General features: G+C 37.6%; 1 protein-coding gene and 1 long non-coding RNA gene across 3 annotated transcripts in view; one reads left to right on the plus strand and one right to left on the minus strand.

The window, feature by feature from the left end:
• LOC149042733 (uncharacterized) overlaps nucleotides 1–579 on the plus strand; it is a 7811-nt gene extending 7232 nt beyond the window's left edge. For both annotated transcript variants that reach the window (XM_089213464.1, XM_089213463.1), the window contains one exon: nucleotides 1–579. This exon is cut by the window's left edge. In XM_089213464.1, the coding sequence (XP_089069590.1) occupies nucleotides 1–193 (193 nt within the window). In that variant the 3' untranslated portion in view covers nucleotides 194–579.
• A 7781-nt stretch (nucleotides 580–8360) lies between these two features.
• On the minus strand, nucleotides 8361–10143 carry LOC149042736 (uncharacterized). The gene is made up of 3 exons (XR_016188761.1): nucleotides 9979–10143; nucleotides 9502–9767; nucleotides 8361–9355 (listed from the first exon to the last, which is right to left on the minus strand). It is a non-coding gene; the product is annotated as an uncharacterized LOC149042736 (long non-coding RNA).
• Nucleotides 10144–14672: the final 4529 nt, after the last annotated feature.

The following is a 14672-nucleotide window of genomic DNA, read 5'->3' on the forward strand; positions in this document are numbered from 1 at the left end:
AACCACACCAAAGAAGGACAGGTTAACTCTTACACTTTTTAACAAAGTTATCTCACAGTTGTTTTCAACAGAAGGTGTCATTAATCCTTCTAAGAACGACTTTGTAAAGGTCTTACTAGGCTTAAAAGACATAGTAGTAACGTACAATAAACGTTCCAAAGTAGTCACTAACATTCTCAGACCCCATATTTAGTGTTTTTCATAATGATAAAAAGGCTTCAAATATAGCTAAACATTGTTAGATGAAATACAGTCTAATCCGTTGTGTTACAGTGTCACTTATCATTATAAGGATAAGTTCATTAAGCCCTTATTGCCGTTATAACACAGAGTAACTGTTCTAAGTAAGTTCTTAAGCCAAGTATTTAGTATATTTAACATTTGCACTTGATAGACAAAAGGTCTTGTCAATAATCGTTCTAACAATCAGTTATTATCGTTGCGTTAGTAAATGCTTTTCGTTATACCTTCTGTTTTCGTTAACCGATATATTTGTTGTCAATTTTAGCAACTACTACAACTATATTATATTCGCAAAGAATATGTAACCATTTGCAAATAAAATACGTTTTATTTTTTTTGAAATTCTCATTGTCATATTTGCAGTCAAACATCTCTAACGGCAGCACTCACTTCTCAATGAGAACTCCTAGTTTTAGAGTTACATCTGCAGAAACTATTTACTGTTGGTAATCAAATCATCCCACACAGCATTTGCATCATAAATTTCCTGTATCTCACACTATCACACCTAGCTTCAAAATCATAAGAATTTCCTGCTATTGTTTGATTCCTCATAGAAAAAGTACAGTTTGTTAGCTTAATTCAGTAGTTCAGAGTGTAAAGACCTGCACTTACAAGCTCAGGACCTCTTGGTCACAAAAAGTAACTCCATTGTAACCGCAAGTTGGTGACCTATTTGACTGAGGATTTGTTATGTCACATTTGACCTTGTTATTATGTCTTAGAGTTTAAGTTCAAGAATAATAAAGTTCAGAGGTACTTATCTCAATCTAATTGTCTAGTCTTTGCTTGAATCCTTAGTTAATTTATGTTTAAAATTTGTCTAGAGTGTAGTCAGATTTCAGAACATTGTATTAATCTGTACCTTTCATTCACTAGACATGTTATGCAATACTGTAGTAGAATGAGTTCATTGGTGAAATCGGATATTTCATTGTAGTTTTCATTGTTTAGTTCATGAATAATGACAGATGTTGTCCTGTCACAGAATATGTTGCCAGTTTTCCTAGTTTTATGTCAAAGGGAAAATATGAAAATGCTATTGAGATTAATTTTGTTTAATATTATGTTGTTTTGAGCTATTGTTATATCAGTATTAACTTGTTTTCATTTATTTTATGTTCAGTTCTAAGAATAGCTCACTATTCAATAGTTATATGTTTGGATAAGAGGATTAGTATTTTATTAAGTGTCACACAATGAGCACTGTTCTGTCGTGTAATACTTTGAAATTGTCTTGTTTGTTAAATTCAGTGCATTGCCATGACAATCTATTGTACTTTTACTAGTTGTTTTATTTTCATTATTTTATTGTAAATTATTTGTTAGTGATTTGCTATTTGTTATTTATTTCTTTTAGCTATCAGTCTCTCTCTTCTGTTTTAGTACTTTTCTATATAAATAAATTCATTTGTGGCCAGAAGTCTGTCTCATTGTTCAAATAACAACATCAGAACCTGCCTTGGTCACATTAGGGTAAGGGAACACCAAAGAGCTTCAAAGGATCAAGCATAACAATTAAGACAGTGCAAGACAACAGCATTTGTCAGGTCACTAAGCTACTACAATTGTTTGATGAAAAAGGAAGTTCAGTGTCGTAAACAGCAGTGAAGCTGTGAGAAAAAATGTGAGAGAGAAGAAATGTGATACAACAATATATAGCTTTGTGTTTAGGCCACTTAAAATTTATTTCAAACTTTTTTGTTGACGAAGATTGCGCTGAAAACTGACAAAACTTGAACAAATTCATTTAATTTCTTGGATTGCTTGGGTCAGGTCATCGTGTACGACTTGTAGAAGTCGAGGGTGATTTTTTGGGCTGATTTTTTCTCATAAAAGGTCTACTTATACACAAGTAAATACGGATTGCTTGTAAGATCTGCTTAAAGAACAATTTTGTAATTATGTACCTTCAGCTTTTCATCGTTTGTATCAATGGCTTTGCAAAACATATTCATGAGTCTAATCTTGAGCTATACATTTTCAAGTTTCTGTTTAAAGAAATTAAAAATTACTGTAGGAACAACTGTTTTCACGGTTGCTAAATTTTTCAGTTAAAAACAAACACATGAATCATTGTTTTCTCTTTGTAATGTTGTAAATAGTAAAAGTTGAATACACAACTTTTCCGTTGGCAATTTTCATTATTAAATGTATTAGTAGAAACCCAAAGGCGCAAATTGACCAAAAGTAATCAAATAGAGTTCTAAACCTGCGCATGTGAATGGATCACTGTTTAAGTTAAATATGAGCGTACACTTTTACAATAACTTAAAAAAAAAACAATTTATTCATTCATCTTTAGTTAAACATTAATCATTAATTATGGATTGACACAGTACCAGTTAAGCTTTATTATGAGAAAAAGAAGTGACAGTTTAACAATCAGAGAGAAAAGTGAATCTAATGGAGATCCTCAGGAGACCCAAAGAGAATGGCCAAGTCCAAATGCCGTGAAAATGTTAATGGTTAATGCACACCTCCACCAAAGAACACGAAATGTTTATGGATGCATTTGGATGTTCAGCCAAATCGTCCAAATCTCTTGTGCATGACAAAACCTTTTTCTAGCAGTTAGTCTAGATCATCATCATTTTGGGAATGAACACTGTCACAGTACGAGTAGTAGGACAGGCCATATAGGGGCATGCACGCCCTTAGCGTTTTGCAATCACCTGTTTGCTTGAACTCATGGCAAATAAAGTAGATTTCAAGAAAACTCATACTTGTCTCCGGACTCTACTTTATGACATGGAGTCAGAAGTGGGATCCTCAGAAGATACTGGGTCCTCCAGGTGAACAATTTTGAGGACATTAGTTACTTAGAGCACTACCAGAAAGTAATTAAATCCTTAACAGATGCCAACTTCAATTGCCTGAAGCAGGGAAATAGACCACTGGTGGCGTTTGTCACCAAAGCGCAACCGTTAGTAGAAGATGGCAGATACAATCCTTCTGCTGAAGAAAATACCCTCCGAGGTACAGTGGTATTTGGCATGGTGTCTGATAAGGTACACAAAGACAAAATACCACTTGGCAATGGGCCGACCATAGAACAAGTATATGACCTTGCAAAAGTTGATGAAAGCACAACAGCACAAATAAAGAAAATTTCGAAAGGTGATGAGAAATCTGCTTTTTACACTGTTCAATGAGAATCTGCATACTTGACCCACTAAAACAGAGCTTCCAACATCAACCTCTGCAGGGTGACCAAACTCAAAAAGGTTCAGCCAAGACTTGCCACTATGCAAAAGTGTGCATGCAGCAACATTTTCAAAAGGTTTACCACATTGTGAGTGGTCCAGAGTACCAGGGCCTAAACATCCACCAAGAAGATGACTACCCCATGAATGACAATTATGGTGTCTACACATATGATGAAGAAATAAGCAACACTGAACCCATCGCTGTATTGCTTGGATCCTTTACCTCAAACAAAGGGGCAGCAAACTCAAGAAATGCACTTTATGCCCTTAACAGCCATCCAGACAGACAAGATCCATACCACCATCACACAGTCTGGCAGAAAGAACAATTGAGACCTGCAAATCACTCTTGAGGAAGGCACTCAAGTAGAATGAATGCGCTCACACAGCCTTGTAGACATATGGCACAACTCCACTTGGTGACTAGATCCCATCACCCCACAAGTTACTGTTTGAACATAAACTGCCAACGCTTCCAAGTAGCCAAAGCACACTAAAATCCTAACACATTAAATGATGACCTTTACCAAGAAGCTAACCAGAGGAGACAAAAAAGAAGTCAGCATTTTATAACAGAAAGGCCGGTAGTGATAGGAGCCCCCCCCCCCCCCCTTAACAATGGCGATCAGTGTTTGCCTGGAATGCCTTGAAGAAAACCTGACAGCCAGCAGCTGTGCTAAATAGGCAACAGCCAACAGAGGGGCCCTGAACTTATAACATGGACATTCTAGGGAAAATCTACCAGAGAACTAGGGAACCCTTAAAGCAAGAGTGAAATCACTCCCTCAGCCAGCAATACCTCTCCACCCACAGTACAGTACATTGTAGGGATAAGGACCATTGGAGCCATGAGGTGAAGGGTAAAAGAGTGCCATTGACTGACTGCCTCTGCACTGGTGGATGACATGAAAAATGCAACCTAATCATTCGACCTAATGGCAAAAATATAAATGACAAAAATTTATTTGTCAAAAGAGGGTCACATGAATACAAAAATTATGAGTACCTTCACTTTTATGAGCCACTTGTCAGGACCTCATTACTTGAGACCTCCATATGCACTGTACTCTTGAGTCAACAATTCCCAATCTTAATTCATTTTTTTCAACTGTTTCCTACCAAACTGAAGGCACTTCCAATAAATCCCATCATTCTTCCATGCTTTCCACTAATGTCAAAGATTCTAATTTTCAAACCATAAAATCATATATGTAAATGAGCATTGTCTTTGCTCTGCTCTGATTGGTTTATTGTAATAAAGAATAACAAATATTCTGCAAAATCTATTTCTGTAAATACCTTTATGCAAACCTTTAAGTCCATACACTTCAGTAATTTCTAATCAACTTTGAAAGTATAGCACTAAGTTGTCTTTAGTTGATATTGTTCCAGTGAATGAGAAACATTTTGATGATTGGCAAGAGACATTTGATATATTAACCCAGATTATGCCAGACCTCATGCTAAACTATATCAGGTATCAGTTTTGTCAAAGGAAAATGTGAAGTGTGTTTACTGAATGTACAAAGGATTTTTAAGTCTTATGTCTGTCTTACAAGTGCCAATGTTAACAAGGATACCCTTGGACGAATGAAAGTGGACTATTTCACTATGTTTTTGTTTTATTTTGGATCAAATTTGTGTTTTAAAAACACTGAACTGTAGTTTTCTGTTCTGCCATTAAATCCTGAATATCCAGGCCTGTTCTTCTTGATTGCCCAAAATTCTATTTATTGCTGGTCCAGATATAATTATCTAACAGTACAAAAGTCCCTTGAGGATGACAGTTACCATAAATATCTCTTGCTTGAGTGTCAAACACTTTAAAATGGCCATCACCAGGAAAATAAACAGTAGCAGCAGTAGAACAACCAATTGCCAAAACAAATGATCTGTATTCAACTGGTTACAATGGCTCAAAACCTCTTTTTAAGCCTACACAGTATTCATATCCCTCAATGGTAGACTAACCATGGACATTACCACTATAGCTTGCACTGTATTACAGCTGGTAATTTTTATCTGATTCTGTGAGCATTACATTAGTTAGTGATCCAGTTAGCAGTAAATATGATTGTCTTGTCAGTTGTGATAAAGTACAGCAAAGTTGATTTAAAATATGTATTACTTGTTTTGAGTCACGAGAGTACCTTATTCCTTTCAAATTGTGATATTTTAAAATACACAACTCATTGCAACACATCTGTCCTAGATTTAGTCCAAATGCAACATCTGCTGGACAATATGGCGCTTGTATTGTTTTAATAGGATCAACATAGAGCATAGAAGGACAAGGATTTTCTCTTTATCATTAGAAAGCTGGTAGTTTGCATAGTTGCTTTAATGAGTTACACTCCTGTACTCACCATTTGGGAAATTACCAGAAAACAATGTCAATACTTAAAGATATGCTTTTCAATGTTCATCTTTCCTAATTTATCACCTATATGAAGATACAAAATAACCCAAAAATTTTAAAACTCAATGGTTTTCAATACAATTTTGATCTTATTGAATGCCAGTTAGTTCTCATTTTATGTATGGACTTGATACTGTGAGTATTCCACCTTGATCTAAGTGTACATTTAATGTAGCCATACATTTTTAAAGACATAGGATTGTTTTCTTGTGAGAACCTTTCAAGTTTTTATACAAGTATTTGCTAGGATCACAATCAAATCTTTCCCTTTTGACCTCAAGTAGACAGAATTTTACCTCAAGAAACAAGCATCTCACCGTGATCTCGTCCATTTTTTCTCACACAAGGAACTGGGACTGTGACCTCCCACTTAGTTGCCAAATCAGGAGAAAAAAAAATGCCTGCAGGTAAAGAATCTCTCTCCGGTTACCCTCACGTAATAACTTCTCAGGAATAAGATATAGAATAACTTCCAAAGAACAAAGTAAATTTTAGTAAATGTTGATCATCTATTCTGACAGAACCGCTCATAAAAGATCTGCAAGTCTTCAGAGAGTTTGAAGAAATACAGGAAATGACTGAGGTTCAAAGGCAAAACAACATTATTGTCCCCAATTAGCCATGAAATAACTTTAAAGGGAATCCATGAAAGAGAGTGTCAGAAACAGGATAATTGGTATTGGTTTAAGCTGATATTGATGTAGTGATTGTGGAATATCTGGCCAGAAATCCAGCATACACTCTGTCTGCTCTAATGAATGAGTTTGTCTATCTTTTGCCTGAAAGATCTTTACAGTCAATCAGCTAACAATTGATCAAGGTGTGTCCATGAGATAAAGGAACAATTGATTGTAGTTTTTTAGTCAGTCCGAGATATAATTTGTTGTGTATGCAAGAGGACCAAAAAAGAAAACTAATATCTGGAAGAGAAAAAGCAACAGTGTAGGTTCCTTACTTACTCCCCACAAGAGAACTCATTCTCAGCAACGTCATTTTTATCTTGCTAATTGCACATGCATTTAAAAAAACCATCAAATCTTTCAACAATACATGCAACAAGTAACATACCTTAACACAAGAGGGAGTCTGTAAAGTCTTTGACTGATCATATCAATAATATCCCACCTTTAGATGTGAAACAAACAAAAGAAATGAAGCATGTAACTTTTGCACCAATAGCTTGTGGCTATGAAAAAGTGATTCACCATAGATGACAGCAAGCCAAGACAATCACTAACAATGACAGTTTTTGCAAATTTTAATTCAGGAAATGATCAATGATTGACATTAGATGTAACTGTGGTACACTTTGCTTTGTTATCTCAAGTTATTGTTGCCACCATAAATGGTTAATTTTCTATAATGACTTGTTTACATTGTGTGTAATCTAGAAGTAAATTATTGTGACTACGTTTTAGAACTAGGTGATTGGTTTAGAAACTACACATAGGTCCATTTTTTATTTCCCACTAAACCTAGTTCTTCACAGTGAAGAACAAGGGCTACGTCCATGTGCTACATGTACATGTACTGTATGTCTTTTCTCATAACAATTTGTTTAGTTGGTTGAAGCCACCGTAATTTCAGTGTATCTACCACCAGCACCTGGTCCATCTTTACAGAACAGTCCAGTCAGTTCAACCTTACCAGCCATCTACTTTTGAGACTCTACCACTACCAACTACACTGTCACCAGCTTCACCAGCCTTTGTTTCAACTCCATTTTTATCACTGATTTCAGCCAAAAATTGAGCCACATAGAGTACCAGCATCATCTTCACTTCAAACAACTCCACAAACTCCCCCAACACTTCCTTCAGTGGGAGTCAGATGGCTCACCCTATTCCTGTTGCCAATAAGGCATAATATGCCATTTGCTCTCTTGGAGAGCATACCTGATTCTCAACTATACATGCAGAACTGGAATATTTAAATAATATTTCTGAGCAGCAAAAACAAGCACTGGAACATCTTGGCACTCTGATTGGAGTCCTTAAAACCCATCCCAATCATTTCTACCCTGCTGTCTCTAGGGAAACAGTGTTGCCTATACACAAGAGCCGCATATACAAGTGCCATCAGTCATCCAGGAATATACCATAAATGATTCTACAATTTTCATGCTTCAATCAAAGTCTACTTCAGAGAAGAATTTTGCAGTGTACCTGGTACAAAAGTTTTTCTTCCTTCCAAACTGGAAGGGTAGAATGTCACAGGAGTTGAGATCAAACTTCTACTTCACAAAGAAAAATATGCTTAGCTTAGGGAAATTGTGTTGAGATAATTTCTGTTGATCAGGAAAGATTATAGCATGATTATTGGGTTGTGACTGATTCCTGCCTAAGGAATAGGAAAGGCATCAGAGGAGGTTTGCCCTGATGAATCGTACTGTTATTAGAGGCCACAAATGGCCCTGAATTTTTTTCAGGCCTTATTTCTACTACTAGTTCAGTAGTGTTCATAACCGCAAGGATCACTTCTATATTTAAAACTTGTTATAATTATACATTTCCCTGCTGGAAGTGGGTTTTCAAGATTTTGTAGGATACAATTTCTATGTTAAATAATTTAGGGTAGAATAAAAGAGTTATGTGTAAGCATTTGTCTTAAACTTAGGGACCTTAAGCATTGCCAATGAAATGCACGACAACAACATTCATTACCCAAGGAGGATTGGGTCAAGGGTTTCATTCTCGGCACAAAAAACAAAAGTTAAGCAGTGTGTTGTTTTGAGGCAACAACAAGTTTTGGTTCTCTGACTAGTTGCTCTTGTTATGGCTTTCAGAAACGTCCAAAATCGACCTCTATGCATCAAAAAACCTCAACTTTCCATACAATTCATATGTACCTTTTGACCTGAAGAGGTTGATGAGTCTAAGAGTTTTGCAGAGTTTTGCTGTGGAAAATGAGATATGAATTCTGAAGGAGTTTTGCAAATCCCTGACACAACTACCTGCAGTCAGCGCTCTGTTTGTGATGGACTAGAAGGTCTCTGCATGCTGCTAAAGTGGCTTTCATACCCATGCAGATATGGAGACATGATCCATAAGTTTGCTTAACCTGTTCCAGTTCTCTCACTGCCCTAGCTGTAACCCTGAGCGCTGGACTCATCAGATAATTCAAATAGGCAGCAATGCTTTCCCATACTTTGTCTCTCTCGCTGCTTTTCGGTTTAAAATTGTAAGGTTTGCTCGTTACAGCTTCACAAAGCATCAAGACATCATGGCCTTCTGTCCAAACAAAATACCTGGATTTACTTGCTGTCAAAAGAACATGAAAATAGATTTTGTAGTACCAAAACTGAAGATTTATACCTTGAAGAGCAACTTAAAATTAGCACGATGATATGCAGGTCTAAAATAAGAAGAACATGGTTTCAAATATCCCGAAATTCTCCTTAAAGAGATACTGAAAGTCTTATATTTCTTTTGAACTGGTCCTTGCTCATCTGTAGAAATGTGGCCGGCCATGGTTTCGGATGCTTCTGAAAGGAAAGTCATTTTAGTTTGTTAAAAATCGCTAACTATTGAACATTTGACTTCCGCTGGTCCGCAAATAATACATCAAACAATCATTACATCAAAAGGGGGAAATGGATAATTATCAGCATGTAAAAATTTTGTTGTTTACCTACGTTTTCACCAGGACGAAAACCTGCTCAGATTCAGTCGTCAACGAAGTTTGAACGACGTTTTGACAACATCGCACATGCGCAGAACGCTCGCGCGGGAAAATTTTACTCTCTCCCGTCGTCGTCGTGCCATTTCGTTGTCGATGCTAATGTACCTTCAGATCTCTTCCATTGAGTTGAAGTTTCGTTGGCCCCAGTTTCAAACTTTGATAGTTGGAAGGTCGTCTGGGGAGTGTCTAGGAATTCTTCGCAACCAAATAACCAACTTGCCAATGTTAGGAAATGAAAGAAATAGCTTTACGCGACAACCGAAACATTTGCACAAGCTGATCAAGATCATTAGACCAGAAGTGACCAACGAACAATCTCTCCATACTACATGTATATCAGTACATTTCAAGTAGAATTCGAAGCGTGATCGGATGAAAGAATAACGTTCACCTTCAACGCGAGAATTGATAAAGATCAAAACTTACCATCAACTGCACTCATCAGACCTTCCTCCAGTTCGAATTCGCAGGACACTCTCAGTTGGTTTGTAATTGGCCAGGATAATTAGCCGTTCCATATGTATTTCATGCACAAATACACCCACAAAGACGCCTTCACTCACTGATGACGATGGAAAAATCCATGAACGCGCGCATAGAGGTCATGATGTGACAAGTACGTTGTGTGACGGTCACCAAGAATGACGAGCCAATAATTAGCCGTTCACAGTAGTAGACAAAAATCGTGAGCGAACAAACTCTGAAGGTAACAATTCGTCTCTACTTTCAAGAGGACGAATGTCTTAGTGAATATAAATAATGAATATCTACATTTCTTTTAATTTTGAACACCGTAGACCACACAAAAATGTACTCCGAAGACGTTAAAAAATTCCTTCGCCGTGTTGAAGTAAAAGCCTTTTTCCATAACAAAGAGGATGATGTTAACAAACCTAACAAATACCCCATTCACACCAGCAAAACATGTTTTGTTAAACTGGTTTTCATTGAATGAAAATTATAAACAGAGAACTGAAAAACTTGATTTTCCATTGCATTCAAGTACTAGCTAACTTGCATTTCCAATGTGCTACATTCAAGTCAAAAATATTCGGTTAAATAGTTTCTATGAAGAAAAAAAAATTAAACTGTGTTTAACAAAACAACTTTTAAACATGTTTAAGCATTGGTGTGAATGGGGCAAAAGATACGTCCAAAACACTTCAGATTCGAAAGCCTTCGTGGACTTCCCTGGAGGGCCAGTTCGCATATTTTTTCACTTTTTATCAAGGAGTGTCGTCAGAACATGTTCAAACTTAAATTCAATTGTAACACCAAATTTTGGAACCTTTCTCCGGAAGAGTGGTCGGCACTAAAAATTCTAAAAGAAACACAAAGACAGTATTATAGTCCAGCTGTTATCGACCAAAAAAACACTGAATTGTTCAAATTGATGATAAAAGCATGAAACTTTGCCACAACACTCATGACCCTAAGACATTTTCTGATTTAGGGCCAATCCAAATAATTAACTTCTGAAAATTCGCTAACATGGAAGCGAGGTTGAGAATGAAAAAATCCTCTTAAAAATCCTCTTAAACGACATTTCTTAGAAACATTTGCGACAAAAGCCTTCAAACATAACCACCGAGTCATTTTCTATCCATTCGTATTCATCTTATGCCATTACGGTACTATCCTCTTTGATATTTATCATAATGGTTGGGTTCCCTGTAATTAAACATTAAATATACCTGTTTACATTATTTTCTGAATCATGGTTGGTAACACTCGTTTATCTTAGAAACATAAAGCTTATGTCTTTGCTTGATTTGACATTCTCTTTTGTTACTTTAGTAAAATTAACCAGCTATTACAAATAAGCTTTGGTAAACAGATTTGGGATGCCTGTGGTAAAATTTTCAGCTACATTTCTCTAAACGGCACTATAGGTGAAATCCTAAAATGTTCTCCTATGTAACCAAAATTCAACAAACGATTGATATACGCGTAGTCGATCTACTCTCGTCGTTAGTGACACCGTCGTAAATATTAAGGGCTATTAGAGGTTGCCGTCACAGTTGCACAAACCAGTGCATACCAAATTAGTCTTTAAGCACTTGCATCGTCCTCTATATGAGGCTCTGCATCTGCATCGAATGAGCTGGTGACAAGATTCCTTTGCTTGCGGAAGATCTGTCCAGAATGGTGATCATGAATTGTTGAGCTGCTGCCACACCCAGTCTGATGGGCTTGGAAGCACTGACTAACAAAAGAAGGTTTGGCCCCCATGCGTCAAGGCTGCATCAAGTATATGGACCATAAGGCGAGTATCTGCCTCTTCATGCGAGCAAGGCACAAATAAGCCCATCTCCGTTCTTTCAGTTCTCGATAGGAAACCATCGTCATAGGTAGAGTAGATGCTCTTACCCTCGGGGTAAGACTATCTCCTGCTAGTGCGCATCCTGCGAACGAGCAGGAGAATGCTAATGTTAAAGGGAAGGAGGCGCAGTTGGTCTCATGGAGAATCCATCAGCTTTGAGAAGATGGATGATGGCAGTTCCTGAGCTCTCCAGGATGATTCAAGAGTTCGAAGATAGCAACAATCAAACAGATGAAAATGACTATCATGAGCAGAAGTCAGGTGTCCAGAATGTATTCTGCAAAGATATACTGAATACACTATCTTCATTCAAAAACTTGGCAGCCGGTACCTAGAAGGTAAAGGAAACCTGATGGCGATCTCTATCTGGGATATAATGTATAATATGGTGGTCAAAACTTTTGGCAAAGTTACAAAAATTGGCGAGAAACGGTCCAATTCGTTTGCCAATGAGCGGTTCGTCGAGAGAAGCAAGACTGTTAAACAACCACTCAAGAAGAAGAATAATCTTCCCACTTTCACGTCGACGAACAGAAAGACCGTTTTAAAAGACAAAGGGAAAGTGGAAGTTTTGAAGGAGGACTGTGCTTTATTTTTGCGGCTTTACATAGCTTGTCAAATTCGTGTTGGAAACTTGGAAGATATCTTTAAGTATGAGAACCAAGCATGGCCGCCATCACTTCCGCAGCTTGGTCAGCTAAGAGGAGGATAGATGGCAGATTTGGTGCTGTGTTTGCCCAGCACATCAGCACAGATCGCAACTCAACCAGTCGCTGATGCAGTTATTCTTGATGGAACTGCTGTTGTGCGGATGCTATAGCCAAGAACAGCACGCTCGTTTGATGAACACTTAAGTACCGTGTAAGGCCCTTTCATCCTCAAACACCTGGAAACGACGAGGATTGATGACTTATTCTGGGATGTCTATCAGGATGATTCACTGAAGAGATCATTATGAGAAAAGAGAGGCTCTGAACAAGGGCGCAATATACCAGCATCAACAAGGATTCCTGCTGACTGGAAAGGCTTTCTGCGAGTGGCTTAATCATAAATATTTATATTCATCTTATTTAAGATGGTTTCACTGAAGATTCTCGAGGGTAAGAGCATCTACTCTACCTATGGCGAGGGTATCTTATCGAGTACTGAAAGAACGGAGATGCGCTTACTTCTACCTTGCAAACATGAAGAGGAGGATACTCGCCTTATGGTCCATGTACTTGATGCAGCCTCAAGCGGACATCGACGAAATAGAATTAGAAACAATGATACGGATGTTGTTGTACTTGCTATTTCAGTGGCTAGCACTCTTCCAACAGATGAACTCTGGATCACCTATGGATCTGGAAAGAATGTGCGGAATACCCCTGCACTTGCCATAACAATGTCCCTGGGTCCTGATAAAGCCTCGACCCTATCAATGTTCCATGCGCCAACTGGGTGTGATACTTTTTTTTTTTTTGGAGGGTGTGGAAAAAAAACGGCTCGGGACGTGTGGAACGTATTTCCTCAACTAACACCAGTGCTAAAAGTCCTCAAAGCATTACCACAAGAGATCACAGGGGAGTGCATGGCTGTGCTTGAGAAGTTTGTCGTCCTTACATATGACCGTAAAGCAGCCTTACGAAAATAAACGAAGCGCGACAAAAGCACTTTTCAAAGAGGTCTAAGAACTTTGACAGCATCCCTCCCACTATAGCCTCACTTGAACAGCACGTCAAAAGAGTGGTGTTCCAAGGAAGCTACGTTTGAGGCCCTCCTTTTTCAGCCAGTGCTTCTGAGCCCATCAGATTGGGGGTGGCAGCGGCTCAACAACGCATGGACACCATTCTGAACAGCTCTACCGCAAACAAAGGAATCTTGTCACCAACTCATTCGATGCGGATGCAGAGCCTCATGTAGAGGAAGATGCAAGTGCTTAAAGGTTAATTTGGCATGCACTGGTTTGTGCTACTGTGACGGCAACTTCTAACAGCCATAAATGTTTACAACGGTGTCACTAACGACTAGAGTAGATCGACTAAGAATTATGCATTACATCAATGGTTTGTTGAATTTTGGTTACATAGGAGAACATTTTAGGATTTCAGCTGAAGCGCCGTTCAGAGAAATGTAGCTAAACAATTTACCACAGGCATCTCAAATCCGTTTACCAAAGCTTATTTGTAATAGCTGATTAATTTTACCAAAATAACAGAAGAGAATGTCATAAAAGACATTAAGATAAACAAGTTTTACCAATCGTGATTCAGAAAATAATGTAAACATGTATATTTAATGTTTAACCACTGGGAACCCAAACATTATAATAAATATCAAAGAGGATAGTACCGTAATGGCATAAGATGAATACAAATGTAAAGTAAATGACTCGGTGGTTATGTTTGAAGGCTTTTGTCGCAAATTTTTCTGAGCAATGTCGTTTAAGAAGAATTTTCATTCTCAGCCTCGCTTCCATGTTAGCGAATTTTTGACATGCGTGGTTCTAGTCTTCAGACGTTAATTTCGGATTGGCTCTATACCACAGAATGTTAGTCTTAGGGTTATAAGAGTTTTGGCAAAGTTGCATACTTTTATCATCAATTTAAACAATTTTAGCCGATAACCACAAGACTATTATCAAAGAGACCGAGAAAGGCCGACCTCTACCAAAAAGCAGCTTTGCGGCAACTTTCTGACGCCCACTTTTTATGAAAAATATTGACAAAGATCTCACTTTCATCAACCAAAACATTGTCAAAAATACGATTGACAATCTTCTAGCTAAACAAGAACTGCCTGCAAAGTCTCACCATCA

The sequence above is a fragment of the Pocillopora damicornis genome, chromosome 7 (genome assembly GCF_964200805.1).
Source record: "Pocillopora damicornis chromosome 7, jaPocDami1.2, whole genome shotgun sequence".
Classification (NCBI taxonomy): Eukaryota; Metazoa; Cnidaria; class Anthozoa; order Scleractinia; family Pocilloporidae; genus Pocillopora; species Pocillopora damicornis.